At 37.4% G+C, this 27,835-nt stretch overlaps 1 protein-coding gene across 3 annotated transcripts; it reads right to left on the minus strand.

Annotated features, from left to right (window-relative positions):
• Positions 1 to 17,889: 17,889 nt before the first annotated feature.
• On the minus strand, positions 17,890 to 26,787 carry LOC6047308 (clavesin-1). 3 transcript variants are annotated; one of them, XM_038264977.1, is made up of 2 exons: positions 26,521 to 26,787; positions 17,890 to 19,364 (listed from the first exon to the last, which is right to left on the minus strand). In XM_038264977.1, coding segments are annotated over exons 1-2 (975 nt in total). In that variant the 5' UTR covers positions 26,522 to 26,787; the 3' UTR covers positions 17,890 to 18,390. The 3 variants fall into 3 exon arrangements, with proteins under 3 accessions (XP_038120905.1, XP_038120906.1, XP_038120904.1); XM_038264978.1 differs by lacking the exon at positions 26,521 to 26,787 and adding an exon at positions 19,657 to 19,840; XM_038264976.1 differs by lacking the exon at positions 26,521 to 26,787 and adding an exon at positions 19,465 to 19,628.
• Between the last annotated feature and the right edge of the window lie 1,048 nt (positions 26,788 to 27,835).

Consider the following 27,835-nt stretch of genomic DNA (forward strand, 5'->3'; position numbering starts at 1 on the left):
AAAACGTATCATTATGACAAGATTGTGTTTTATTTTCCTAAACCCACCCGCCTTACCCCTCTTTCAGTGTACCTATTTTCGGCCTAGTATCTCCTCCAAGTGCAGTGCTGCAACCCACTGGTTCTCAAGTGTATTATATCAATTCATCATTGCTTTACCAGCCCTCCCCTTCTTGTTCGTTGATTTGCCTTTTGGTTTGGTTACTCCATTCATTGAAGTTGGATGATTGTTTTCGTTTGATTGTCAGCTCTGTTGTGGGAGCTTACCTACCAGTGCGTTCGATTTAGGGGGAGGTTTCGATGGGGGTCCAGCGAAATAGGCAACAATCTACGTTGGGCCCCTTAATTGGGGGCTCGTTGATTGGAGAGGTGACCGGAGAAGGTAGGTATCTGTTACTGAAAAGGTTGCGGGAGTCGAGCACTTGAGTAGAAGATTAATAAAGTGAGAAGTGATTATGGATGATAACAGTGATTAGGAAAGAATTGGATCCAGGTTATCATTAGATGATAATATAAATATGAACGGGTGTTTCAAGCTATATAATAAATAAAAAAAAATGACAAAATATAATCATTCTTGGATCATTTATTAAATATCACAAGCAAAACCCAAGCCAAGGTCATACTAGTACTAAGAAATTGTGATTGATTTAGTTGTATGTTAAGAAAAGCTGTCCTACAATATAAGCACATATAAGTTTTTTTTTAAATTTTTCTCATGTGTAATTCTATGATACTTCAAACATCTTTTTTAAAACTTTTGATTGGACCTTGTGAGTACTTTTTGAACTAATTGTAAAATTTACGACTGATTTCAAATACTTACTCCTTACCAGAGCAATTCTGTGAGATTTCGGTCATTCAATTTTTTCTGTATTTTTTAATCCGGCTGAAACCTTTTTGGTGCCTTCGGTATGCCCAAAGAAGCCATTTTGCATCATTAGTTTGTCCATATAATTTTCCATACAAATTTGGCAGCTGTCCATACAAAAATGATGTATGAAAATTCAAAATCTTTTGAATCTTTTGAAGGTATTTTTTGATCGAAACGGCCTAATATTGAATCTTTGATCTTTTTGAAATGTTAGTCTTGATTTAAAATTTTTGAAAATATTTTTTCAAAAGGATCGGAAAATTTCACAAATGTTTCATGTTTTAACATTGCAAATCGGACCATTAGTTGCTGAGATATCGACATTAGAAAATGGTGGGTTGTTTGGGTGAGACTTAGAAAACATAAATTTTCTTGTTTTTAAACCTTTGCATGGCAACATCTCAGCAATTAAGGGTCGTGTCAACAAAGTTCGAAAAAGCTTAATGTAGAGAATTTTCTCAGCTTCTCGAATTTTTTTTTCAACAGTAAGCAAACATGGGCACTATTTTTAAAAATCATTAACTGCGACTATTTTGAAAAAAAGTCACCTAAAAATGGTTATAACTTGAAAACGGTGCTTTTTATCAAAATTTCACTGGAGTACTGGAGTACACTTTTTGATTGCAATTTCAATTTTACATCGAAAAATCAAATTGAAAATTTTTTGCGACCAATATTTTGATTTTTTGAAAAAAGTTGTATTGATTCAAAAAATCATAACTCGGTAAAAGATTTTTCGCCCATTCTGGAAATTTCTGAAAAGTTGGCATTTGATGTCCTCTAAAACATATCAAAAAATAAAAAAAATTAAAAATAGTGTTTTCTTGCAAATCAAGTTTTAGTGACAAAAAGTGAAATAAAAAAAGGAACAGGTGGTTATGTCTCTACATGACCAATTAGACAAAGAACTTTGTACAAAACTCTGAAAAAATATTCTATTTTTATTTATATTTTTTTAATTCTTTGTAAATTAATTATTCAGGATTAAATACTGAATAATTAATTTAATTTAAAGTTTTCAATTATTGGCACCTCTGTAGAAATAAATTGCCAACACATGAAAATATTGACTAAAAAGTATGGTTCGGAAAATGTCCCCTTCCCCTCCACAAAAAAAAAAAACGGCAGCGATAGAGCTGCATCCGGAAAATCATGTACCAGGTCCATGTTTACTCCGGGTGTGGCCAGTCTCGTCAAAATTGCAATTTTCATTACTAGTATCAAAAATCATGAATTTTGATACCCATATTGCCCCAATTTATCAAAATCAAATCAAAAATCAAATTATTCGCTCTACAGCATTGCCTTGGCGTTCTCGATTGCGAGATTCCTACTCGAAACTAGGTGTCCGAAGGCTTGATTGTTGAGGCAATTGCAAACCTCTTTTTACACCTTAGCTTCCATCCACCCCGGGATTCGAACTGACGACCTTTGGATTGTGAGTCCAACTGCTTACCAGCGACTCCACCAGGACAGGACCCAGGGAGACGACTCCTACACCTGGACTGAGCTAAGGACCTAACCTTTTTTAGGTTAGTCCGGGGCCAACATTTACTTCCCGTCCGACGGAAGGCGTGATCAGACAAATCTCGTCTCAAAATTTGCCACCGGAACCTTCTGGGATCGAACCCAGGCCGACTGGGTGAGAGGCAATCACGCTTACCCCTACACCACGGTCCCGGCCCCAATTTATATGATTCGATAAATGTCCCCGGTAGAACCTTCCCCAGGGCTATGGCCACTCCGGGTGTGGCCAATATCCAACCAGTTTGGTCCTAACCCCAAATCATTCTGGTTTTCCGGTGACCGTCCTAACAATCTTCATTAGAACAGAATTCCTCCCAATTTGGTGCACAACCTGTGTCTATCAATGTGTGCATGTGTGTGTCTGAGCAATAAAATTACCAACGTGGATCCGTCTTTGACGAAACCGCGTTAGGTACTGAAATTTTCTGAGGCTATCTGTTAGCTTAAATAGTTCGCATGAAATGTGGCAACCATGGTGCAACATTCTCGCGTGACAGTCCCACGAAAGCAAGAGACAAGGCAAAAATTGTTAAGAGCTCTCAGCCAATCAACAGCCGGGATTTTTCCTGCATTCATTTTTTTTATCATTTTAACTTTTAAATACTTTAACAAAGTTTTATCAACTATGTGAGGTAGTCTACTTGCAATTTAAGACTTCCCCTTTCGTTTGGTGGATAAAGCATACAGATTGCTTGAATGGGGTGGAAGATATAAGCGTTTAAACAATTACAAAAATCGTTACACTTTCGCTTCGCGAAATTTTGGATTGACACCCGTAGACAGTGCCCTTAGGACAAAATTCTTTGTCAAAAATCACCAAATTTTTTTTACCGTGTATATTTTTTTTTCAGTGTAGTCCATATTCATACCTACAACTTTGCCGAAGACACCAAATCGATCAGAAAATTCCTTCAAAAGATACAGATTTTTGAATTTTCACATATCACTTTTGTATGGACAGCTGCCAAATTTGTATGGAAAATTATATGGACAAACTAATGATGAAAAATGGCTTCTTTGGGCATACCAAAGGCACCAAAAAAGTTTCAGCCGGATTAAAAAATACAAAAATTTACACTGATACACAGACCAATTTACAGTCAAGTGAGCCGACTTTATAAATCTTATTTTTGAGCCTTTTTCATAGGTTAGCTTGTTATTTTTTTATGTCTCTCTTATAAAATATTTTCATTTTAAATCTATGAATTATTGACTAGTATAGGAAAGGGATCAAAATTTAAATCAATGCCTTTCGTATACACTCAACCCCCGGTGGTTGGTCACTTTTTCGTTTGACACTTTTTTAGTTTGTACCCCGTTGGTTGGTCAAAGTCAAACTAAAAAGTGACGAACTGTCGTTTTTTACACGGCGCTCACGCACACTATCAAAACAAACGTATAGTAGTGTGTGTGAACTCCGTGTAAAAGGGATGTCAAACTAAAATGTGACCCCGTTCGTTTGACAACAGTTGGTGACAACAGTTGGTGTAAGTTTCAAGTAGTACATTTTCAAATTAATTTTCTGGTTTCAATAATATGGATATTTTTGTGAGACAATTTGAGTCTGTTTAGTTCGTAATACCTTCAATTTTCTGAGGATAATCTCAAATATTTAATTTTATTCCTACCATTGTTGTGTGAACAGCTTTCAATATTGATCAAGGACATGTGTAAACTCTATTGTCAAATTTGTGAACATTTAAACGTTTCCAATGTCGTCAATATTTTTCTCTATATCGTTGTAAATATTGTCAAAAACGATAACGTCGTTTTCAAAATTGAAAAAATGTGGCAATATTTTGATAAAATCAATTGTTACAAATTCTACAACAGATTTACCGGATTTGATTACAGGATTTCTATTAAGGGTTTACATACAAGTCTGTCCTATGTGCATGATGCAGGCCAAGGGTGCATGATACTGATGATACTCGTCGGTTGACACACCTAGGCGAGGAACATCCCGGAAGGAGCCCCAATGCTGATTGGACAAAACAGCATGGCTCTGGTTCCTTGCAAGTGTCCTATTTTCTTACCTCCACGTTGGCTTGGTTTAGTCATCATGATGACAAGGTGTAACCTAGCTGGTGGCCTGTGGAAACGACTCGTAAACCTTTGACCAGCGAGGGTCAGAGTAGAGACGGCTAGAAGAAAGGGGCGCGTCAATGTGGGAAAGGGAAGTAATTTGTGATTGTAGACGGTATTGTTTTGATTCGCAGTATGTTGAGTCAACTGCTGTGGATGTACCTGAGCATCGCAGAACGGGGTTTCTCTACTTTCCATTTCAGCTAAAAGCTATCTTCTGTTTATTTCGTTTCACTGATTTTATAAAACGGCTTCGGTTTACTATCCTCCATTTGATTTCGATTTTACTTATTCGATTCTCTTATTTCTCAAAGCTTTTCCACTCTATTTTACCAATTGATGCTGCTGTAACAAACTATCTGCTTTCCCTTAATTTGGCAGCGATGTCAATTTTGTTTATCATGACCATTTTCTTTGTTTATCTATTTGAATAATTTATCATCTTCCCTGTAATTGCCCTCAATACAATCTAAGCTTGTTTCTTACCTCTATTAACTGTTGTTTATTTCTTTATCTACTTCATAAATTACTATCTTTCTTTTACTATTGATTCTTTACATAGTATATTTCCTTCACTGTTCATTGTTTTGAAACTGTACCTTTTTCTTAAGCAAGTGAGGTTCGAGCCCTTACTCAATTTATGGAATGATAAAAGGATTAACACAAATATTACTATTGTATTTTTGCCAAAAATATTTTAATTTTTTGTTAAACTTTTATAACATGTTAGGACCAAAAATTGTAACAAAACACCGCGACAAAAGAAATAGCAACAGATAAACAGACTCAACAATAGGGAAGATTTCAGGAGAAAACAATACATAGTAAATAACAATAAGTTTTTGAATTCAAAGTAAAAATAAAACAGTTTTTGCTTTAATGGAAGTTGATAGGCACACTATAGATGGTTAGGCGCTTATACTTACATCAAACCCTACGTAATGTACCGCCCCGGCCGAGTTAAAATGCGTAACCGGAAAAGAAGGTGTGCATGCCTGGCACGAACACTCAAAGCGTGTTCTAGCGTGTTGCTCGTACTGACTCAGAGCAAGGGTGAGATGTAGGTGTAAGGGCAGTGCGTGTTCGTCGGGAACCTGGTGCATAAGATCGGTCAAGGCCCGTTCTTACACTGAAAATTGCGAAATTGCGAATTGCGAAGTCTGTCCTATGTGCATGACGAAGCCCGATTTTCAAAAAAGTTACTTTTAAAGAAGATAAAATTATTTTTCATATAAAAAAGCGTCAGTTTTTGATTTTTGTATTTTTTAAACTGCCGCTCTAATCTAGTCCGTCTCATATGTAAAAACAGCAAGCTGAAAAAACGCAAAACAAATTTGTCCCACCCTTAAGGCTACGTGTTAAGATTTCACGAAAAAGTGAAATTTACGAAGGTTTTCTGGAATAAACTACTAAATTTTATTTGTTTTTCTGATAGTTTACAAGATTTCGAACCAAACTCGTTATTAACTCAAAATTGACGAAATAACATATAGGACGGACTTGATTTGAGCGGCAGTAAAGCAAACAAAAAAATCGGGCTTCGTCATGCACACGGGGTATGTCTTGAAAGTTTACATCCCGAATTTCAGCCAATTTGGTCCATGGGTAATTCTCTACCAACTCACACGAAATCGGGAAAAGTTGCCCCGACCCCTCTTCGATTTGCGTGAAACTTAGTCCTAAGGGGTAACTTTTGTCCCTGATCACGAATCCGAGGTCCGTTTTTTGATATCTCGTGACGGAGGGGCGGTTTTTGAACATGCGAAAAAAGATGTGTTTTTCAATATTTTGCAGTCTGAAACGGTGATGAGATAGAAATTTGGTGTCAAAGGGACTTTTATGTAAAATTAGACGCCCGATTTGATGGCGTACTCAGAATTCCGAAAAAACGTATTTTTCATCGAAAAAAACACTAAAAAAGATTTAAAAATTCTCCCATTTTCCGTTACTCGACTGTAAAAATTTTTGGAACATGTCATTTTATGTGAAATTTAATGTACTTTTCGAATCTACATTGTCCCAGAAGGGTCATTTTTTCATTTAGAACAAAATTTTTCATTTTAAAATTTCGTGTTTTTTCTAACTTTGCAGGGTTATTTTTTAGAGTGTTTTAATGTTCTACAAAGTTGTAAAGCAGACAATTACAAAAATTTTGATATATAGACATAAAGAGTTTGCTTATAAACATCACGAGTTATCGAGATTTTACGAAAAAAAGTTCTGAAAAAGTTACTTTTTGCGTTTCTCTTTATTTCGTCGTCCGGGTCTGTCGCGGGTGACCATGAACGGCCATGATCGATGACGACCAACTTTTTCAAAACTTTTTTTTCGTAAAATAACGATAACTCGTGTTTATAAGCAAACCCCTTATGTCTATATATCAAAATTTTTGTAATTGTCTGCTTTACAACTTTGTAGAACATTATTGCACTCTAAAAATAACCCTGCAAAGTTAGAAAAAACACGAAATTTTAAAATGATTTTTTTTGTTCTAAATGAAAAAATGACCCTTCTGGGTCAATGTAGATTCGAAAATTTCATTTAATTTCCCATAAAATGACATGTTCCAAAAATTTTTACAGTCAAGTAACGGAAAATAGGAGAATTTTTAAAACTTTTTTAGTGTTTTTTTCGATGAAAAATACGTTTTTTTCGGAATTCTGAGTACGCCATCAAATCGGGCGTCTAATTTTACATAAAAGTCCCTTTGACACCACATTTCTATCTCATCACCGTTTCAGACTGCAAAATATTGAAAAACACCTCTTTTTTCGCATGTTCAAAAATGGAAGGGGTCGTACCGCCCCTCCGTCACGAGATATCAAAAAACGAACCTCGGATTCATGATCAGGGACAAAAGTTACCCCTTAGGACAAAGTTTCACGCAAATCGAAGAGGGGTCGGGGCAACTGCTGTGTGAGTTGGCGGAGAATTACCCCCATCCCATATCGAGATATCGTGGCACCCGTAAATCAACTTGGTGTTTCGCAAAGAACGCTCACAAAGTTTGACAGTTCGCTTTGCCCATGGCAAAGTTTCAAACTTAAATCGTCTGTCACTAGTTTAAATTCTGGAGTTTTTTTTAAAGGTCCAATAAACCAAATTTTCAGTTTTTGCTTTTTCGGTGTTTTTAATAACCCTGACTCAACACGGTTTCAAAAATACCCAAAAAGCAAAAACTGGAAATCGAGTTTTCGTTTTTTCGTTTCGTTTCGTGTCCCTTTCACACCTTATGTAAACTGTCATTTGAGTGAAAGGGATACACTATTGTTTACAAAAGTTATGTGCCCTTTTGAAATGTTAGGCTCCAAATTTGGTTTAGTTTTTGTTTTTAAAAATAACTCCAGAAATATAAAATATCTTCATGAAACTTTTAGAAGTGATTGTAAATCATCTTTTAAGTGGATTTCATAAATTTGATGTAATTGGATTTTTTTTGATTTTCTACATGTATGTAATCCCTTAATTCATGTGTAAATAATATTTAAATTGCTTACCATATGTGGAATTAGCGAACAGCGCTGATAATTTCAAAAAAGTTTTTACTGTCCATGTTTGCCTAAATGTCCCAAATGCACTTTTCAGTTATTTATGCAGTTTGGTTCAAAATGGTGAGCTCTTTCAGAAAAAAACCAAAAATATCCAGTACTTTGTTCTAGAAATCAGGAGAAATCTCAGTTGCATATGGAACATTTATGTGAACATGGGCAGATTAGGAAACTCGTTTTTTTTCAGCACTCGTCATATTATTACAAATCGGCAGAGTTTCGTTGGATAAATGTACATGCTGAAAAACATCAGCCATGTCTTGTATCCCTCTGGCAAGTGCTATGAATTGTTAACAATTTAAATAATTGAAAACTGATAAATTTCGTTGGAAATGTCGAAAGTGAGGAACTTTAAATTATGATTTCTGTTTCTTTCTGTTATTTTGCTTTTCATAGAAGACACCTGCCCGATGCAGGTTTGTCACACTTCTTAGTGCTAAAACCATGCCTTTGTGATGCTTGCAAAACACGAAAACAGGTTGAATAACGATGACTGGGGTTGGAGTGTTGATCTCCTCCCGCGGGTGCAGTCGTTAAAATAAACACCGAAAACATTCCACCTGTGATGAGCTAAACGAGCCTCGAGCTCTGATTGCCACCAGGTTGAAGGTTCGAGTTAACAATTCCCGGCTGGCTGGCTGGCTGGCTGGCAATAACCGGGGAGTTCTTTTGGTGGAAAGATTCGCAGATCGCGCGCGTGGGTGTTTAAGGTTAATTAGATTTGCGCGCGGTGATCAATCGCAGATTCGTGGCGGGATTTGGGCTCAGTCATCGTTATTATATAATTACCTCGAATCATCGATCGTTGCCTGATGGGATGTATCACCAACAACATCAAAATACGCTCGATCAGCTGAAGATCAGTGGCTCATTGGCGGCCTAAACATATGCGAATCAAGTGGCGATTATGAAGTTGTTATATCGTTAGATGACGCTTCGATGTTTGTACAAGAGGTTGACCTGCCTGCCTGAACAGACAAGAAAACGCATGGCTTATTATGGACTAACGCCGACGCGACGCGCGCCGCCAGCTTGTCTATAGACCGTGGTGTCAATGTTCCATGCGCAGATCTGCGACTTCTTGGGATCATCGGGATCCATATCTAATCGGCAAACGGGGTCGATTTGGTGACGGGTCTTATGCAAAGTAAACGGAGTTGTTGTCTTGTAAGTGAACCTAAATTTGCTTTTAAGGTTTTTGTCCTTAAAAGCAAAATATGAGAAAAACTTATTTCATGATTACATTATCCGGCCTTTCATTGAAATTTTCGGATAATCAAAACTTCGGATGATCGAAGCTACGGACAGTCGAGCATAGAGTAACTTTATGGAAGAAAATATCTTAATAAAAAATAGGATGTACTTTTTTGAAAATTAATTTGAAAATTGAACGAAGAGTTATACTGTCCAGACTCGATTATCCGAAGTTCGATTTTCCGAAGGTTAATATGGAACTTTGAATATTCGAATCACGGACAATTTTTTTTTTGTCGTTTTTTTCTTTTTCTTGCTTTAAACATCAAATTCGAGTTCTGCGACCCCGTTTTAGTCAAATTTTAATAGTTGATTGCTTATTAAATAATGTGGGTCTCGTGGCGCAGGGGTAGCGGCTTCGGCTGCCGATCCCGATGATGCTATGAGACGCGGGTTCGATTCCCGCCTTATCCACTGAGCTTCTATCGGATGGTGAAGTAAAACGTCGGTCCCGGTTTCTCCTGTCTCGTCAGAGGCGCTGGAGCAGAAATCCCACGTTAGAGGAAGGCCATGCCCCGGGGGGCGTAGTGCCAATAGTTTCGTTGCTTATTAAATAATGAAATACATTTTTTCAATATTTTGTCACCGCCATATTGGCCGCCATCTTGGATTAACAAAATGTAAATCACTTTAGCGTAGTTTAGGGGTCATACTCGACAATCAAAAATAACACGTCGAAAAAATTTGTTTTTGTGATTCGATTTTCCGAAGTGATTTTTTTCCGAGTCCTTCGGATAATCGAGTCTGGACTGTATAGACATACGGAATCTACAAATCTGAAATAATTGCGATATACCAAAGATCCGTGTTTGGTCATTCAGAACTTCAAAATTTCAATCGAAACATTTAATACTACAGTTCAAGCACCCCTTATTAAACTCATAGTTCAAAACCCTTCGCTAAGTCCAGTCAATTAGTGCTTCAATTTGCTTTGTTTCTCACCAAACATTAGCAAGCGCACCTATTGGCCTGCCTCAGCAATTAAACTGTTTTAGGATAATTGCCAAATTTGGCCGACAAGTTGTTTATAATTCGTTTGCTACCCTAATTGTTCATTTCCCAACAAGGCACCGACCGTTTTGGGAGTGCAATATGCTGCCGCATCATTTCCATTAGCCCTTTTTAATAATATGTATATGATCCACCAGCCAATGTGTGGAGGGGTTCACTTATGTTGTACCGTTTTATTATCCAGCGACCAAAAAAAAAAAAAAAATGCAACGAAAGATGATTTGTAATTCGATGAGCGCCCTTAATGGATACTGCTTAGATTAATTGAGGTTTCGTTAGAAGGAAATAAAACAGTGTTTTTTTTTGCATAAGTATTATTTTTGTTTGCAAATCTATTATACAGGATACATCGATGTAATAGTCAATGAACTAGCTTGAAACAAAGGGATACTTAGTTATGCCGCACTTGTGTATAGGAAATATTGGCATTAAATTGTAAGAACATTCACTTTCTTGGTAATGCAAATCATCAAATTGATCCTTTAAATCCCGAGCATGGGTAAATAACAAGGGAAATGCGTAATAATACCTTTTTCTGGTATCAATACCAAATTTTGGTATTCCTGGACCCTTTAAAATTTGTCTTAAGGATTATGCAAGAGCAAAATGTGCTATCATACCAATTTAAGGTATTGTTTTGATATTGCAAAATTGCAGAATTTGTCAATGGTCGAACACCATATTTTGGTATTCTTTTGGTATTACAGTGTATTATCAAATTCCTCTGAAACTATGAGAAAATTTTGACCAATTTAGACAAAATAATTAATTTTGCGCTAAAATGATGTCTCAAAGCGAATGCTTTCATTGAAAACCGGAAATTTCAAACTTGATTTTAAACATTTTTGATATACCCCCTAAAGAAATAGCTTGAAGCCCGTGGGAGTCGCTCAACCTGCATTCCTGTCACACATGAGGTCTGCACAGCTGATTCCACGTAGATTTTTCCCACCAGTAATGACAGGAAACGTTGACAAATGGAATATGTGCCAAAATCATAAGTGGTTTTTAACATATGAAGGGAAATCATCGTGAACTGGAACTGCCGGTCGTTAGCCCGGGTAAAGTGGAAACGTTGAGATGATTGTTGTCCTCTGCTCTCATCTCGCAAAAAGCCATACAGAGAACCACGTCCCATTCAACCGGCTCCGTGGCTTAATGGTTACGGCTTCTGTTTCCCAAGCAGAAGGTTCAGGGATCAAATCCCGGTCGGTACCTTTGAAATTTGGAATCAGGAATTTGAATATGAATAAAAACTTAAATGAATCAGGTGGGATTCGAACTCACACCTTTGGATTGGTGGTGGTCTGGGACGCTAAGCAGTCGGCCATCAGAAGGTTTACAATCTAGCAGTGTATTGATCCGTAGTGTTGAAACATGTTATTTCTGCTTCTTATATTATTAAATACGCGCTGATCCCTGATTTGCCTGAAGGGATTGGAAGTCTAAATATAGATCGAGTTTCCTTCAGATGCTTGCTTCTATGTTTAGGCGGGGCCGAACAATGCCCAGCGACCTCGGAATTGGACCGCAAGGAGCTCTGTCATTCTGAAACGGGTCGTTGGAAGCAGCGCGAGGGCTATCACCACCTAATACCCGGGACTGAGATAAGCTGTATCAGCATTCGGCATGTACACAGTCTGATACAAATTATACTTTCCCATAATTTCGCTACCGGTTAGCGGGTATTGGATTGAACCACACACACCACACACACACACACACCCCCTAAAGAAATAACTTGAAATTGTGGAAAATTTTCTAAGTCAGGATGGCACATTTTGGTATTATATTGGTATTGAAAGGTTTCATTAAATTCCTCTGAAACTATGGGAATTTTTTTAATTAATTTTGATAAGATAATAAATTTTGCGCTAAAATGACTTAAAACCCAAAAATGTTAAAGCTGATTTTCATTTTTTTTAAATATACCCACTAAGATTAAAAAAAAACGTTGAAATTTCTCTAAGTTTGGATAACCAAATACTTCGAAAAACGAGTTAATCAACAGATTATTGAATTTTGGTGAATTTCAATCCAGTTTCATTTTAATAACACTTATTTTTCAATCTTGTTAATTTTTAGAATCTTCAAGAACTTCAAGCACAGGCCAATGAAAAAAGCATTTGATGTGGTGAAGAATATTACTAAGAACAATATGGAATCATCAGGTGAGCAGATTTGGCTGTTGCATATGGATCATTTCCGTTTTTTTCACTAACTGCAACTGTTGCACTAAAAATGGTATGAAAATACCAAATTTTGGTATTTCTTGTGCAAATACAAGCGACCAAAATGTGCTCTTGGTTGCCCAGTAATAGATGGTAAAATACCATGAACTCCAAAATCATGTATGTGGAAGATCACTGGAATACCAAAATCTGATTTTCTAAAGGCGCGGGAATACCTAAAAATAAAACCATGGCAATACCAAGTTTTGGTATAAAAGCAATGTTCAAAAATACAGAAGACCTCAACTTGGTATTGAAATGGTTTTATTTTGAGGTATTATTTTACCCTTGGAATAACATGGTTTGGTATTGTTGTGCCCTTCCACATACAAGACTTTGGTATGATTTCATGGTATCTTACCATCTATTACTGGGCAACCAAGGGCACATTTTGGTCCCTGTTATTTGCCCAAGTAATACCAAAATTTGGTATTCCCGTGTTATTTACCCCTTCTCGGGATAAGGGGTTAAATGAGCCCAAACATTCTAAATATAAATTGAAAATTTTGGAAAATCCTGAGAGATACCCGCTGGTTCGATTCTTTAGGCAAAAATAAGTATGGTTTAGGTTTAAGCGTCGCCTTTTACATGGGAATTTTCTCAAAAATGTATGAGAAAAACAAAAAAAAAAAACATAATTCCACCAGAAGGTGGGGTTGAATGTGTCGGATCATTGTCAAACGTGAGTGTTCTTTTGTAAAATGTTATGACTTACAACTTTGTCAAAGACCGCAAAACGATCCAAGTTAACCCTGACGATTTATTAGCGATTTGAAGAAGAAGTTTTTGTATAAATAGATTTTGTTCATCAACCTTAAAGATCTATAGCGATGCCCAAACCTAAACAGATTTTGCTTAACATTTTCACATTGCCTTATTTTTGCCTAAAGAATCAAATCAGGGGTCATCCCCGAGGTCGATTTTTTTGTTGTCACCCTAATAAACAGTCAGTTTAGCCAATTCACCACGAATAAAACTGATGTTGCATATACGTAGGCAATTTCCAATGCTGTTTGAGGTGAGCATCGAGCGAATTATGGTTGAGTGTCATGTCATGCTGAGCTAAAACTACAAAAGCTATGTTGCTAATATCAAAGCAATTTTACGGTTTATTTCTTTATTTAAAAAAATGCCGGAAAACACTAAACATATTTTTGATTTCTCCGGAACGGTTGAACCAATTTTAGCTTGCTGCATTGCAAAACAAAAGTTATACTAAGATTTTTCAAAAATATAGTTAAATAAATCTATAGGTAAAAAAACATTAGTAAATTATTTGAATTGAACAATTTGAAGGTCTCGTGACCAAAGAGCCCCTAGAGCTGTATTTTTTTTAAATGATTTATTTAACATATCCAAAAATACTTAAAGTACCATGCTTTTTCATAGTAATAATTTCCAACTATTTTTTTAGATTTCCAGAAGGTGTCTACGTGGTTTATGAATGATCTCAAAAGAAAATCCTTTTTAATCGTTTTTAGTTGTTCAAATCGTCTGATGTGTGCTATCTTGTGACAACGACCATTTTGATCCAAAATTAGTTAAGGATGACGTTTTCCTATACTTAACAAACACTACAAGATGCTTTATTCCGATTTTGGAAATTCGCTTCCGTTTCCCGGATATCGCAAAACACACTGGTGACATAGACCATTTTATCATCAAAATGATCGTGCACACTTGTGACACGTCATACATGTTTTCGGAAAATGTGGAATTTTTTTCTTATTTTTCACAAATTTGTGTTGATACTTATTTTTCAAAAGCAATTCCATCTTATGTTATTGAAAATACATTGATTAAGTCGATTCAACCATTGATTTGAGCTTATTTTAGTTTGTATGGGAATTTTGTGCACACTTGTGACACGTAGTACAATTTCACTTTCAAAACACACTTGTGACACGTGCTTTTCAGATTTTTGTTTACATAATTTGCTGTATCTTTTAACTGGTATAACCAAATTAGTTGAAACTTGGAGCATTTGTTTAGCGATAGGACACGCCAATTTTTTTTTGAAATTTTGCCTTTCCATGTTATTTTTAATGAAAATAACTGATTATCATATAACTTCCGGTTCAGCCGAGACCTTTCTCGATGCAGGGACTGTACAAAAATACCTCAAGGTCGGCACGCTTATCCACACTAGACTAATCGGACACAGGAAAAACACTTGAGCTACCAAACGAAACACCACTTTTATTATCTTTTGTGCACACTTTTATTCTCGCACTTCTTCCAACTAACTTACTTCACCTTTCCTAACCTCAATTTTTCCACTTTCTTATTGTCTATCTGACAGTCATGCTTTTGAACGGGTTCTCCGTTCGTTCAAGTTCACACAGCAGCACGAAAAACAACAGCTCTGAGAACGAACGCTCGTCTCTTAGAAACGTTCGTTCAGTAGGCTTTTTTGAAACGAACGGAGAACTCAGTTCAGAACTTCAACATTTGCACCATGAAAGTGAACAGTTTTCTTCCTGGTTCCCGTTGGCATGAACGCTGTGCACGTTTACGCGAACTAATTTTTTTGAGTGTAACCGTTTAATTTAGTCTCCTTAGCCTCCCAGCTGGAGTGTTCCTTGATGTGTATAAAATGTAATTTCAGTCGTCGTCATAAAAGTTTGTAACTAGAGGGTGACGATTCTCGAGATTTTCAATTTCCCGGGAATCGAGAGTTGAATTTGGCCATTTCCCGGGAATTCCCGGGACCCGGGAGTTTTTTTTTGACTATGCCAATAGTGCCAAAAATGTAAAATGAAAAGTAATAAATGTGTTATTTTCAAAGAATTCAGTTACAATTATTTCATACTAATTCTATGAAACGTACGTTAATGAGACCTTGTGATTTTTTTTCTGAATCTGCAAATACAAAATCGTTATTAGAGCTTTTTAAGACTTAAAATTGTAGTTTAAAATATTTACGAATCTTAATTCGCACTTAGTGATTTTACAAAAAGTTTCACAAACTTGTTAATAGATGTGCGTAAAAAAATAAAATTAGTATAGCTTATATATATATTATTTTTCAGTATCGGAAATTTGGCAATATGATAAATAACGACTTAAAACAACAAATTAAACTGTATTTTTTTAATTTTTAAGGTCAACTGTAAATATTCATTGAAGATATATTTAGTAATCAGGAAACCCCAAGTTTTCAAAAAAAAAAAAAAAAACTAGGTTATGAGGATTGCTATGCTCTAGAGAAGATAAAGAAATTGAATTCAACTTGAAAAAGCTTTCACTCTTAGAAATAATTTAGAAAAATATTTGTAATTAAAACATTTGATTTCATTTCTGAGGTGAAACTGCTTAATATTTTTAAAGGAAATTTTGGGGTCCAATTTTTTTTTTGCTTCTTTCAATAATAGTTATTGGAATTTGTGACAAGCTAAAATTTACACTTTCTGAATAAGAAGATAAGAGAAGCATTGGTTTATTCGAACTTGAACACCGAACATTGAACATTCAATGTTCTAAACCAGGCCTGCCCAACCTTTTTGGCACAATTTTCACATTTTTGATCGTCAAAGTTACAATTGTTTATTTTTGCATGGTTTATTTGATGGAATCGGTTCCCAGATGACCAGTGAACATAACTTTTCCAAAAGTTAGAAAAAATATTTATACAAGTCGTTTTTATCTACATTTTACGTCAAAAATCAATCCGGGCCTGACCTATTTTTCACTTAAAACTTACATAAAAACGACTTGCAAAAATATTATTTCAAACTTTTGGAAAAGTTATGTTCACTGGTCATCTGGGAACCGATTTCATCAAATAAACCATGAAAAAATAAAAAATTGTAATTTTCACGATCAGAAATGTGAAAATTGAGCCAAAAAGGTTGGGCAGGCCTGTTCTAAATAATTATGAATTTATCAAATATTTTTCTGATTAGTTTATATAATTTTGCTTCTATATTTATAAGTTTAAAATTTCCCGGGAGTCTCGACCGAATTTCCCGGGAATCGAGAGGTCCAAAAATGGTCGATTTCCCGGGAAATTTTTCCCGGGAATTCCCGCTCGTCACCCTCTATTTGTAACCAACCATACAAAAAAAAATATTTCAAAAAATTGAGATTCGAACTCACTTCCTTTGAATAATGTTCTTGCACGTAACCACCGAGCTAACTAAGCTTTGTACAAATCATTCTACTGAATGTTTATTTAAGTTTAACAGTTGCCATAGAGAGCCTCTGGCTACAGGCGGTTCACAGAACGCGTTCCAAACTTTGAAGAGAACGGCACGAAAAAGTGACGTTCTGTTTTTGGAACGAAAAGCAATGGCTCCTGCGCGGTGGGTTCAGTTCATTTTGAAGAAATAGAACGAACGCAGAACGGGTTCCGATTAAATTGCATGACTGATCTGACCTGTTCCTGCCGGTTTCTTGGGGCCCCAGCAGCTCGACGATCTTCCAGCTTCTCCTCCTTTCAGCAATCTCCTCCGAATGACGGTTACACCCTCCGGTCGCTTGCACGGATCACGGTTCCCGATCCTGGAACTCGGTAGCGGTTGATGTGCGCGGCTTTTGGTGGACCCGTCCGAACGTCCTGTGCTCCTCCCAATATGGTGACGGATTGGGACTTCGGCCGGTGTTGACGGTTGGCCGGAACATTGCCCGTAATCGAGCACCAAGGACGTGGACACATCGAGGTTGTTGGGTTCCACAGGGACATCACGGAAGCGTCCGAAACGTCCGGCTCCGACGGCACTCCGTCGGCCAAGGATGACACTAAGGGTCAAACATTGAGGGGTCCTTTTCACAGGACACATTAGTACTGGGTCACACTTTGTTTTACGGCGGCAATTACCTGCTGTCCGAAAGACTTCTAGGCCGGTCTGTCTGGTTACGGGTCCTTCGGGCAAATAGACCGATTCCCGGTTCTTGACTTCGCAAGTCATCTACGGTATTGCCGCCAACCAGACTTCTGTCAATCCTTGCTACCAATCGGCTACCAACCAGTTACCAACGTCGGTTTCCTTTGAAGACTCCTTCTTGTGGGTAGCAATCGTGTGGGTATGGAACTGGCTGCGTACTGCTAGGGTGTCTTGGCTTTTGTTTGCCCTAGCCAGTGGGAGTAGTGAAGCTCCGCCCAATAACTCAAGTATATTCCTGCATGCTATTTAACGCGATACAAGCAGAGTCACAGTAACGATTGGGTCAGGAACTGCCATCGGTTACAATCATTAGTGCAACAATGCTTACCGAGCAACATGTTTTTTTTTAATTTGGCTGCTTAGTAAATTATTGATAATGGAACCAGATTTGCCTTTCTTACTACAGAAAGGCATAGGTTCTACTTTATGTTTGGACATTATTTCAATTTTCTTTCACGAATTAAAACAAGAAGATTGTGTTTTCCGAAACATTTTATTTAAAATATTAACTGGGAATGGATTAAACTAGGTTTTGATGTGTTACAGCTTCGAGTGCAGCTACAAGTGCGCCAAGGGACTCATTGAATATACTTAGGAGAATGTCATATATATTTTGATTTGTGTAAGATGGTTTCAAAAACCATCAACGTCAGTGGAATTTTCTTTAGGATTTTTTTATTTGTTGTCATTTTAATAGTACCATTGCGTGTGATTTCAGCCTCAGTGTATCCAAACTTTTTTATATCGTATGATTATAATAATAATGGAGTGATTATAAAGTTTTGGTAACTGTATTCCACCTGTTTGGGGAAAGAGTTTTTTTCAGCTCTTTCGTGGCTCAACTGTTTTCTAGATTGAGAGTAAAACGATTATGTTTGATTGCCTAAGTAAAAGATTAAGTTATGCGTTAAAATTACAGTAAGTAAGATAAGTCACTAGGGAGCAGGAGGGAGGTGGTGCTGCGGGTATGTTACTTTAGTCAACTTCCAGTTTCCGGAAGCTACCGATCACTCCGGCGGCGATGTCGGCGTCGGTAGTGTTGGCCCAAAAGGCGGAGTTCTTGCTGATCTCGATCTGCATTTCGTCCAGGGCAACCAGCTGTTCACGTTTGCTCTTCAGCACAGCCTTGAACTGGGCGATACATTCGTCCATGGGGACGGTGCCACCGTACTCTTTGGGCAGATACTTCGGGTTGACCTTGGCCTTGAGCTCTTCCATGCTCTTGTGCACAAAGACACGGTTCTTGAGCTTGTCGCTCAGCACGGACAGAATGAAATCGGACAGTTTGTTGGCGAACGAAGGCAGGTTGACAAAGTGGTTCTCCTTCTGGCGCATTGGCAGCGAGTTCTGGACGCAGTGCGCCAGGTTCTTGATGTCCGTGAAGGACCAGATGCCGAGGAAGCCCATCGACAGGTCGGAGTCATCGATGACGTGCACGTAGCCGGCGATCTGGGACTCTTCCTCGTCCAGCAGGGCCTCGCAAACCATCGAGTGGACACGGATCAGCTGGGCAGCCGTGAAGCGATTCGTGTCGTACTTGCCGGCGTTGGAGAACACGATCTTGCGGCCCTTCTCGTCACGTTCCGGCAGGGCAAACAGATAGCCGGTGTCGATGATCGCTTCCAGCTCGGGATCGTTGACGTCCAGCTTGTGGAACCAGTTCGGGTAGATCTGCCGGATGGACAGATACTTCTCCAGCATTTCCGTGGCCGCCGGGATGGAGAATTTCTTCGTCCGCAGGAAGCGCAGCAGGAACGGAGCGTCCGTGCGGCATTTCTTGATGAGCGGATGCTTGGCGATCCACTCGCGGAACTGCTTCAGGGCGTTCTCGCGGATGTCGTCCTCCTCGCGCAGTTCGTCCTGCGCCTGCAGTTTGAACTTATCCGGCAAGTCGAAGCTGTAGCTGTCGTACGACTCGGGCGCTTTGCACAGGTTCAGAGCGGCTGCCACTGGAAAGAAACATATGAAAAATCAATATTTAAAAGTATTCAGGTATCAGGAGGTATAATCATCCATCTTTCAATGACCCATTTCAGAATGGCAGAGAACCTGTTCCGAGATCGCTGGGAATTTTATCTGGCCCAACCGTTGCAAAGAACCAAGCCCAGAACATGCAAAGATTGAATGTGTCATCCTCCTGTTTTTAAAGGCACCAAACACTCAAAGTTGTTGGAGTTCGCTTAGTGCCTGGTGAATTGTGATTCTTGTTCTGATATTTGTAAGTTAGCGTGCTGGACTCACTTAACACCTCTTTCAGACAAGCAATACAGAATGGTGCTGAGATTATGAAATACTTAGAAAGTGAAACCAATCAACACAACCAAGCAGATCATCCGATCGCCGTCGACCACATGCAAAAACGTGTTGTACGACCGGTTCTTGTTGTTTACGCACAATAACACCTGTCTGTCTGTGCGTATCATACAGACACGCTATAACACATGCTCACGTTGTGACATAACGCCACCCTTGCGTTGAACGGAGAGGAGTTCGCCTCGATTACCCTATCAACGGCGGGTAAGGTAAGGTAGAGTGCAGATTTTACTCTAGGCGCCTTGGCGTGACCGACAAATCCAAAACTAATCTAGTTCAAGTGACGACCATAATTTGCGCAACCTTATAATAACAGCTGAGGAAATTATGGCATCATTACCAGCCACCGATCACTTGCTAATTAGTCTACAGCTGGCAACACTGACCCGCTGTCATTCCGCCATAATGGCGTTGTCGCGCATCGTTAGGCAATCAAACACGGTAAATCTGCACACTAAACGACTGTCACCGGGGTGGAAAACGACTTTTGGACATCGCATTTGTCATCCGTGCGTGGCGAAATTTTGGCGCCTTTTTCGGGGGCAGGGTGGCCAACACTAATTGTTTGTGTTACCATATCGGGATATGGTTGAGGAAATCTTTCGAGGCCACGAACGCAGACAATTGTTAGCGCCGTGTGTCGTCGGAAATATTTTGCGTAACGGTTTCACCGGTCACCATCATGATTCACTCAGGATTTGAACCGTGGCCGCTGAGGCGAAGTAACTGTAGTAATTCGTTGGGGTTGTGCTACGAAGACGCACATTGATTATGGTCAAGTTTAGTTATATACTACATGTTGATAGCTTAAATTTTCTCTAATGTTCTTAATGTAATTGAAAATAACAATTTTTGCAATTGAACAAAACGATTCTCTTCATAATTAAACAATTCATATTGACTTCTTTTAAGCGAAAGCGGAATTGAGAGGAATAAAACTTCAGGTTCGCAGAATTAGCAACATTGTATGAAATTCTAATAAACAAATCAAACCAAGAATCAAACCAATATTGTTGGATCAATACGAGCTAACTACTTGAACTTCAAGCATTTCTGCCGCTTGACGTCACATTCATTCCTTATACAAATTCCCTAAAGGCGACTGTCCAAACAGCATTTGGCGAGAGAGAACGATCATTTCGCGGCTTTTGACGCAAATCAAACAGCACACACCCAAAGGTGACTAAAACAAGTTTAACCCAACCACAGTGCTAAGAGGGATGAGTCCGTCAGACAGTCTTAAAGTTACGTAAATTCATCACTTTTGTGAACTTTTTTTGTGGAGACTGCGAGTTGGCATTTATTTAAGCGACATTTTTAATATCTGTTACAGATGAAAGTACATTCACTTTTACTTTCAAGTAAAACAGGTTTAAACCTAAAATGAAAACAACAAACAGACAAAAAGGAACAAAAATAACAACTCCTCAACAGACTGTCTACAACAGTTGGCCCTACTCGAGGTCTTTGGATCGCTTGCATCCCTAAACGAAGGTCTTAAACCGTCGCATTACAAGAAAAATATCAACTCTCCGAGAAGAAACGTGAAACGTGCCCACGACTGACAGCAGCAGCAGTGGGAACTTTCTCTTTTGCTCGGAACGGGCAACTCTGCTGAAGTTGGCAACACGTGCACAGGCGGAGGTTGTTGAACCAATGTTGTTGATGGACGTTTTTGCTGACGCTGGTCAAATTTCAAGGCATCTATCTATAGAAGCCTGTTCAAAAGATTTGTTGTTCGACTTTGGGTTAAAGAAAGTCCTAAGTTCAAGGTGTTCACCGTGAACTCTTTCGATAAAGTTGGCCGGCAATGGAAATTGGAGCTTCCTTTACCCTAAAAAATGTGTTATTGGTGTTGTGAAGAACGGTCAAAATGAAACGAAAAAAAAGGCTAAATGAAATATAGGTTAGGCCAATTATTGGGTTATTCGACCTCTTCCGTGTCAGATTTGTTTGCATGTCTGTAGTGGCAGCAGTCATTATTTCTTTTTCTTGCATGTTTACTAATTTACGATGAATATGAGTGACTTTAGTACACACCAATTTCTCATTATTGAATTCAGTTAAATTTTCTGAAATATGCACTACTAAAATTTTCAGAAAATAAAAAAATTGCTGAAATACAAGTTTTAACTGAAGTTCAGCGAAAAACTAACTGAAAATTTCAGTAGTGCAGTTTTCAGTAAATATTAACTGAAATCAAACATCAGCATTTGCTGTGCAGCAATGATTTTATTTTGATTTTTCAAATAATTTTCAATGAAGAGCAGTTAAAATATGTTAATTTATAAGTAGTTTCAAGTGATATTTAAATGGTATCATTAAAAATATCTTTCTAATATCTTTTTGAAATTTTGTGCAAAAATGTAACATTTCACCAACCTAACCAGAATTTTAACATGCTAATGTTTTTTAAAGTTTGTTTCTAGATTACCAAATTTTCAAAATCTTGAAACAAAAAGTATCACAAAATGCTACATTACATGCTTCTGTAAAAAATAGCAAATTAAATATAGGAAATAATTTGGCCCTAAAATTCTAAATTTGTAATGAGCCAAATTGTTGTCAGCAATCGGTGCGGCTATTTCCATCGAAATTTCTTATTTATTTTGTGAAAATATTAACCCCTTTGATTTTTCGAGTCATTATTGAAGAGGACGACATTAACTTTGAAAAATATATGCAACGGTCTTATTCTAGAAATCGAACTATTGTTTTCAGACAATTCATACAAAACAGATTAAAACTGAACGAACGAAACTGAAATTTCGAAAAATGTGACCACGTGCTTTATGACCCGTAATGTGTTGGTTAAAAATGTTTCAGTAACCTCTTTGATTTAAGATGATTTCTATGAATATTCTGGGTTGTCATGTAAATATGGCGATTTCAAACAAAATATGTAAGCTTTGCGTCAGTGAGGAAAGGCAAAACTTGTTTGGACCAACATTTTGAGAAGGTTTGATCAGTATTGTATTTATTTATTTTATTGCAAAAACCTCAAAAGGCCTGATACCAAAAGCCTGAAGATCAAAAGACATGACCTCGAAGGAATCTAAAAAATGACAATTAATGATGTGACACAAAAATTTAACTCCTTGTTTAAACTCAGTACTAAGGAATTATACGACACGATTCTTATGAATTTAATCTTGCCTGGATTGGCTATTTCTGAGAAAAAAGTTCAGTATTCAATAAGAAACTTTTTTCATTTGAAAGATGGAAAGTTTATTTGGAAAATGTTCGAACCGTATCCAAATGTGACATAATAGTTTATGCAACAAGTTGCAAAACTTAGAATTTTTCAGCACGAGTTTTTTTTCTGTTTGAGTATGCGTCTTAATACTCAAACTGAAAACAGAATAAATCCTGATTCTTAGGAATATTGTCTATAACACAGTCCCTATTGAGAGGTACCGTAATCTGGGGCGAATCGGGACTACAGTCTGAATAGGGACAGCAGTTTTTAGAGCACTTGAAGCTTTTAAATTTGGAAATGGATGTACACATTTTGTTGGTCTGAGTCTGTTTTAACCGAAACCAACCAGAAAAATCCAAATATTGTGCTCCAACATGGTTAAAACTGCTGTCCCAATTCGCCCCATGTGTCCCGATTGACCCCAGTTTACGGTAAAGTGATGTTCCATCCAGATGGTAAAAACTTGAGTCATAGTCGTACGAGGTTTACCGAGTTGGATAAATACAACGAGTACTGAAATAGTAGTTTATGCAACATGTTGCAAAAAGAGGATTTTTTCAGCACGAGTCGTACATTTATCCAACGAGGTACACCGAGTTGGATAAATACGAAGAGTGCTGAAAAAAAAAACCAGTTTTGCAACGAGTTCCATACAACATTTTTTGCAATTCCAAAAAACACACACTGAGTGAAATTTTATGTCAAATGCTCATGTATTTTGTCAATAAATCGTTTAATTCATTTTTATTTGAAAATTGTTACTTTTCGAAACAAGTGCTGAAAAGTTCAACTTTTCTGCACCCATTTGAGTGCTGAAAAGTAGAACTTTTCAGCATTTATTTTGAAAAGTGTTGCTATTCGATTCTGTTATTTTTGGTACAGAAAAGTAGGCTATTTCGTCGTTCAAGAATGACAGGAAAAGTAAGTAGTTTCACGACGGAATTGCAAAATAGTAGTTTATGCAACAAGTTGCAAAAATAAGAACTTTTCAGCACGCGTCGTATATTTGTCCAACGAGATTTACCAAGTTGGATAAATATAACGAGTGCTGAAAAAAATCAAGTATTGCAACAAGTTCCATACAACATTGTTTTGCAAAAACACCCTTAGAATGAAATTGTAAGTTAAATGTCCATATTTTTAGTCAAAACAATGCACAGTGGTCCAGATCGTAAAATTAAGTGGAAAATAGATTTTCCGAAAAATGGTTAAGTTTTGGAGCTTTGGTGTCTTCAGGAGAGTTGTTGCAAATGGAAAGGGACAACTTTTGGTTTGATTAAAAATTAGGGTGGTTCACGATCAGGGTGATTTTGAAAATCTAACTTTACAGGAATATTTTTAGGATTTTTTTTGTCTTCTAGAAAGTTGTTGGGCTTGCCAATTCAAGCAACTTTGTTGAAGACACCAAAATTTTATCTCGTAATCTACGCCTTCTATGACCAAATTTATAGAAATCATCTGAGCAAACCTTCAAAAATCCGTTTTTTGAACGTGGCAATTCAGGGTTAAGTTCTAGAGAAAAGTGATGTTGAGAGCACTTTTAGAGCTCTAAAAAAAGAACATTTTTAGTTGTTGACATGTCAATTTGAACTTAAGGGTCAAAAGTTACAGCCATTTTAGGGTAAAAAGATGCAAATTTAAAACTTAAATATCTCGAAAAGGCGCAAGCCAAATTTTAAGCACCAGGTTGCATTTGAAAGAGGAGATCTAGCACTACGAACGCTGAAAAAATCTCAGAGGTTTTTTTTTCTATAAACTCGAGATATCTTCATTTGAAAAGTCTAATTTTCAAGGGAAAATCATATGGGTCCACGAAATTCGAAAATTGTTCAAATATATGTTTTTCCATGTGATTTTGCCCACTAAATCCGAATCTGCCCTCAGAATTGAGCTTAAGTGTCGAAAAATCGATTTTTGGTCATATTTAGGGTTTAAATGATAATTTTACATAGCCATGGCAAAAAATAAAAATGTTCGTTTTTTAGAGCTCTAAAAGTGCTCTGAACATCACTTTTCTCTAGAACTTAACCCTGAATTGCCACGTTCAAAAAACGGATTTTTGAAGGTTTGCTCAGATGATTTCTATAAATTTGGTCATAGAAGGCGTAGATTACGAGATAAAATTTTGGTGTCTTCAACAAAGTTGCTTGAATTGGCAAGCCCAACAACTTTCTAGAAGACAAAAAAATCCTAAAAATATTCCTGTAAAGTTAGATTTTCAAAATCACCCTAATCGTGAACCACCCTAATTTTTAATCAACCCAAAAGTTGCCCCTTTCCATTTGCAACAACTCTTCTGAAGACACCAAAGCTCCAAAACTTAACCATTTTTCGGAAAATCCATTTTTCACTTAATTTTGATATCTGGACCACTGTGCAATGTTGCCAAATTTCGAGTAGGTTGTCAAAAAGTTCATGTTTTGAATACAAAATACTAAATTGTTCCATAATTCGTTTTGCCTTCCTCAGCTCAATGATGAAAGGCTATAAAATCACTCGATAAATGAACTTCCTAATTAGAACTCGTAGACCCACCTGCACCTATCGACTCGGAATCAAATTCTGAACAAATGTCTGTGCATGTGTATGTCTGTAAGTCCGTGCACCGAAAAGTATGCCCACGATTATCTCCGGGCTGGCTGAACCGATTTGGACCGTTTTGGTCACATTCGATCCGTCTTTGGGTCCCACAAGACCCTAGTTAATATTATGAAGTTTAGAAAAGTATTTCAAAAGTTTTGCTAAAAAAAAACGATTTTAGATAAACTTCGAAAGATTGTAAAAAGGGTGGTTTTTGTAAGAAAACCCTTCATGCTATACATTTAGAAATATATTTGAAAGGCCTTTCCAACGAGCCCAAAACGTTGAAGATCGGATATCCCTATCGAAAGTTCTAAGTACTTTAGTGTTTTTAATTCACTTTTTTTGAGGCCGGATCTCAGTTATTTTGAACAACATACACTTTTCTGAAGCCTAGTAGTGTATTCACTTCATGAATGTGAGGAAGGCACCAACCACCAAAAGGTGGAATAATTAACGTTTTTAAATGTAAAATACGGTACAATATGGTATATATTAAAATTTCGAACATCAATTATGTTCAAATTCATATAAAGTTGGCTTCGTTTGAAATCCCTTTAAAACATTATGAAAATTTAAGTGTTATCGAAAAAATAAGGTATATTTTTAAAAAAAAAAAAAGAGTTCCCTTGCTTCAAAACCTACATTATCAAAAAAATATGTCAGTTTCCCCTATATTCCAAACCAACGACGGTTGCAAACAAAACTCATCTCTTTTCTACAGTCCATAACACCGCGTTACTCAAATATCTATCGATCTCGTAGCCCCCAATCATCTCCTTCGCTCCAATTTGACCAGACGTGCAAAGATGTGAAAATTGATCGACAAACTCCGAAAGCAATTTCCCAATCAGCTGCATCAAGGTTAACCCACTCAAACAAGCACACACACAGAAAAAGCTTCCCAAATAACCAAATTTCTTCTCTCCATTACATTCAGTCTCGCCTCAATTGCACTTTCTCTTTCATTTTCGTGGGCTTCATTGACCAACGCCGTGTCTGTTGTAACTCACTTTTTTCGGCTTCAACGGTGATTCCTGATGGGTGTGTGTGTGTGTGTGTGTGGGGATGGTCTTCGCGTGGCCGGGAGGGGAAAGGGTGAGGAAGTTCAGGGTCTCTCGCTCGCCAAGATCCGGATTCGAAAAGGAAAATTTTTCACCCAAAAATCACGAACGCGAAAATTTCTACTGAACACGGCGCACGGCACGGCCCCACACGAGCTTCAAACACACTTCCGAATTCCGAGATGGATAAATCCAAACTGACTGGTCCGCGAAAGCTCCGCCACAAAAATTGAAAGCCAACCACGGTGGACCGACGATCGACGTAATCTTCCCCCACCCCATGGCGCGGGTTTTTTTACAAACACAAGCACACGATGGTGATAGTGTGAGAGTTTGTGACACAGTTATAAAAAAAAAGTTGAAAATTTGAAAACGCTACAGGAATCGAACCGTTCTAATTTATTGTTAAATGATGAATTTAAAAATACTTAAAGTTAATTACTCCTTTATTTTTGTTATATTTTGAACAGTGGCTGGACAGCTGCAGTGCGTGGCACGTGGTCTTTCTCTTTTGGTAATGGTGATAAAGAAGAACAAAAACAGCGGAACACAGCAGAGAAGAAGCAAACACACAATCAAACAAAGCGCGAGCTTTCACTGTGTGTGAGCGAAAAGCACGAAGTGATTGGCTTTTTTGGCTGGTGGAGGTTCGTCGCTTGGCGCTTGCAAGTCACTGTGAAATTTTGGGGTGATGAGCGGGTTTTTTTTTGGTTGCTGGTCCGGCGAAAAAGTAGTGCAGTGGGACGTTACGTTGGAAGATGGTAGAATGGTTAGATAGAAAACTGTAGAAAGAAACAATATTGACTTATTATATTTTAAAGTTCAAAATCTTGTAGTAAAGATTATTACATAAGGCCGTTGCAAATATTTTTTAGTTTATGTCCATCGACCCTAAACAAAAACGAGGAAGGGTGGGCGAGGGCCACCCCTCACCCGCCCTTGGGTAGGGGGCAAAAAAAATATACAGACATAAAACTTGAGATTACAAATCATGGTTTTAACATTTGGATTAAAAAAATGATTTAAAATGCATATTACAGTAGTCCAGTCATTTTCAAATTGTTAGTGTTCAAAATATCTATGTATTGACGGATTTTTTTTTTCAGAAAAAAACCTTTCGTGTTACATTGGTATTTCATAAAAATGCAATATATTTTTAAAGGAATTTAAACATGATAAATATGATTATAAACGCATAAAAATGCATTTAAAACGGTTTTCAGTTAATTCAACTTCTGTTTTCATAAAAATTTAGAAGTTTTTT

The sequence above is a fragment of the Culex quinquefasciatus genome, chromosome 3 (genome assembly GCF_015732765.1).
Source record: "Culex quinquefasciatus strain JHB chromosome 3, VPISU_Cqui_1.0_pri_paternal, whole genome shotgun sequence".
Lineage (NCBI taxonomy): Eukaryota > Metazoa > Arthropoda > Insecta > Diptera > Culicidae > Culex > Culex quinquefasciatus.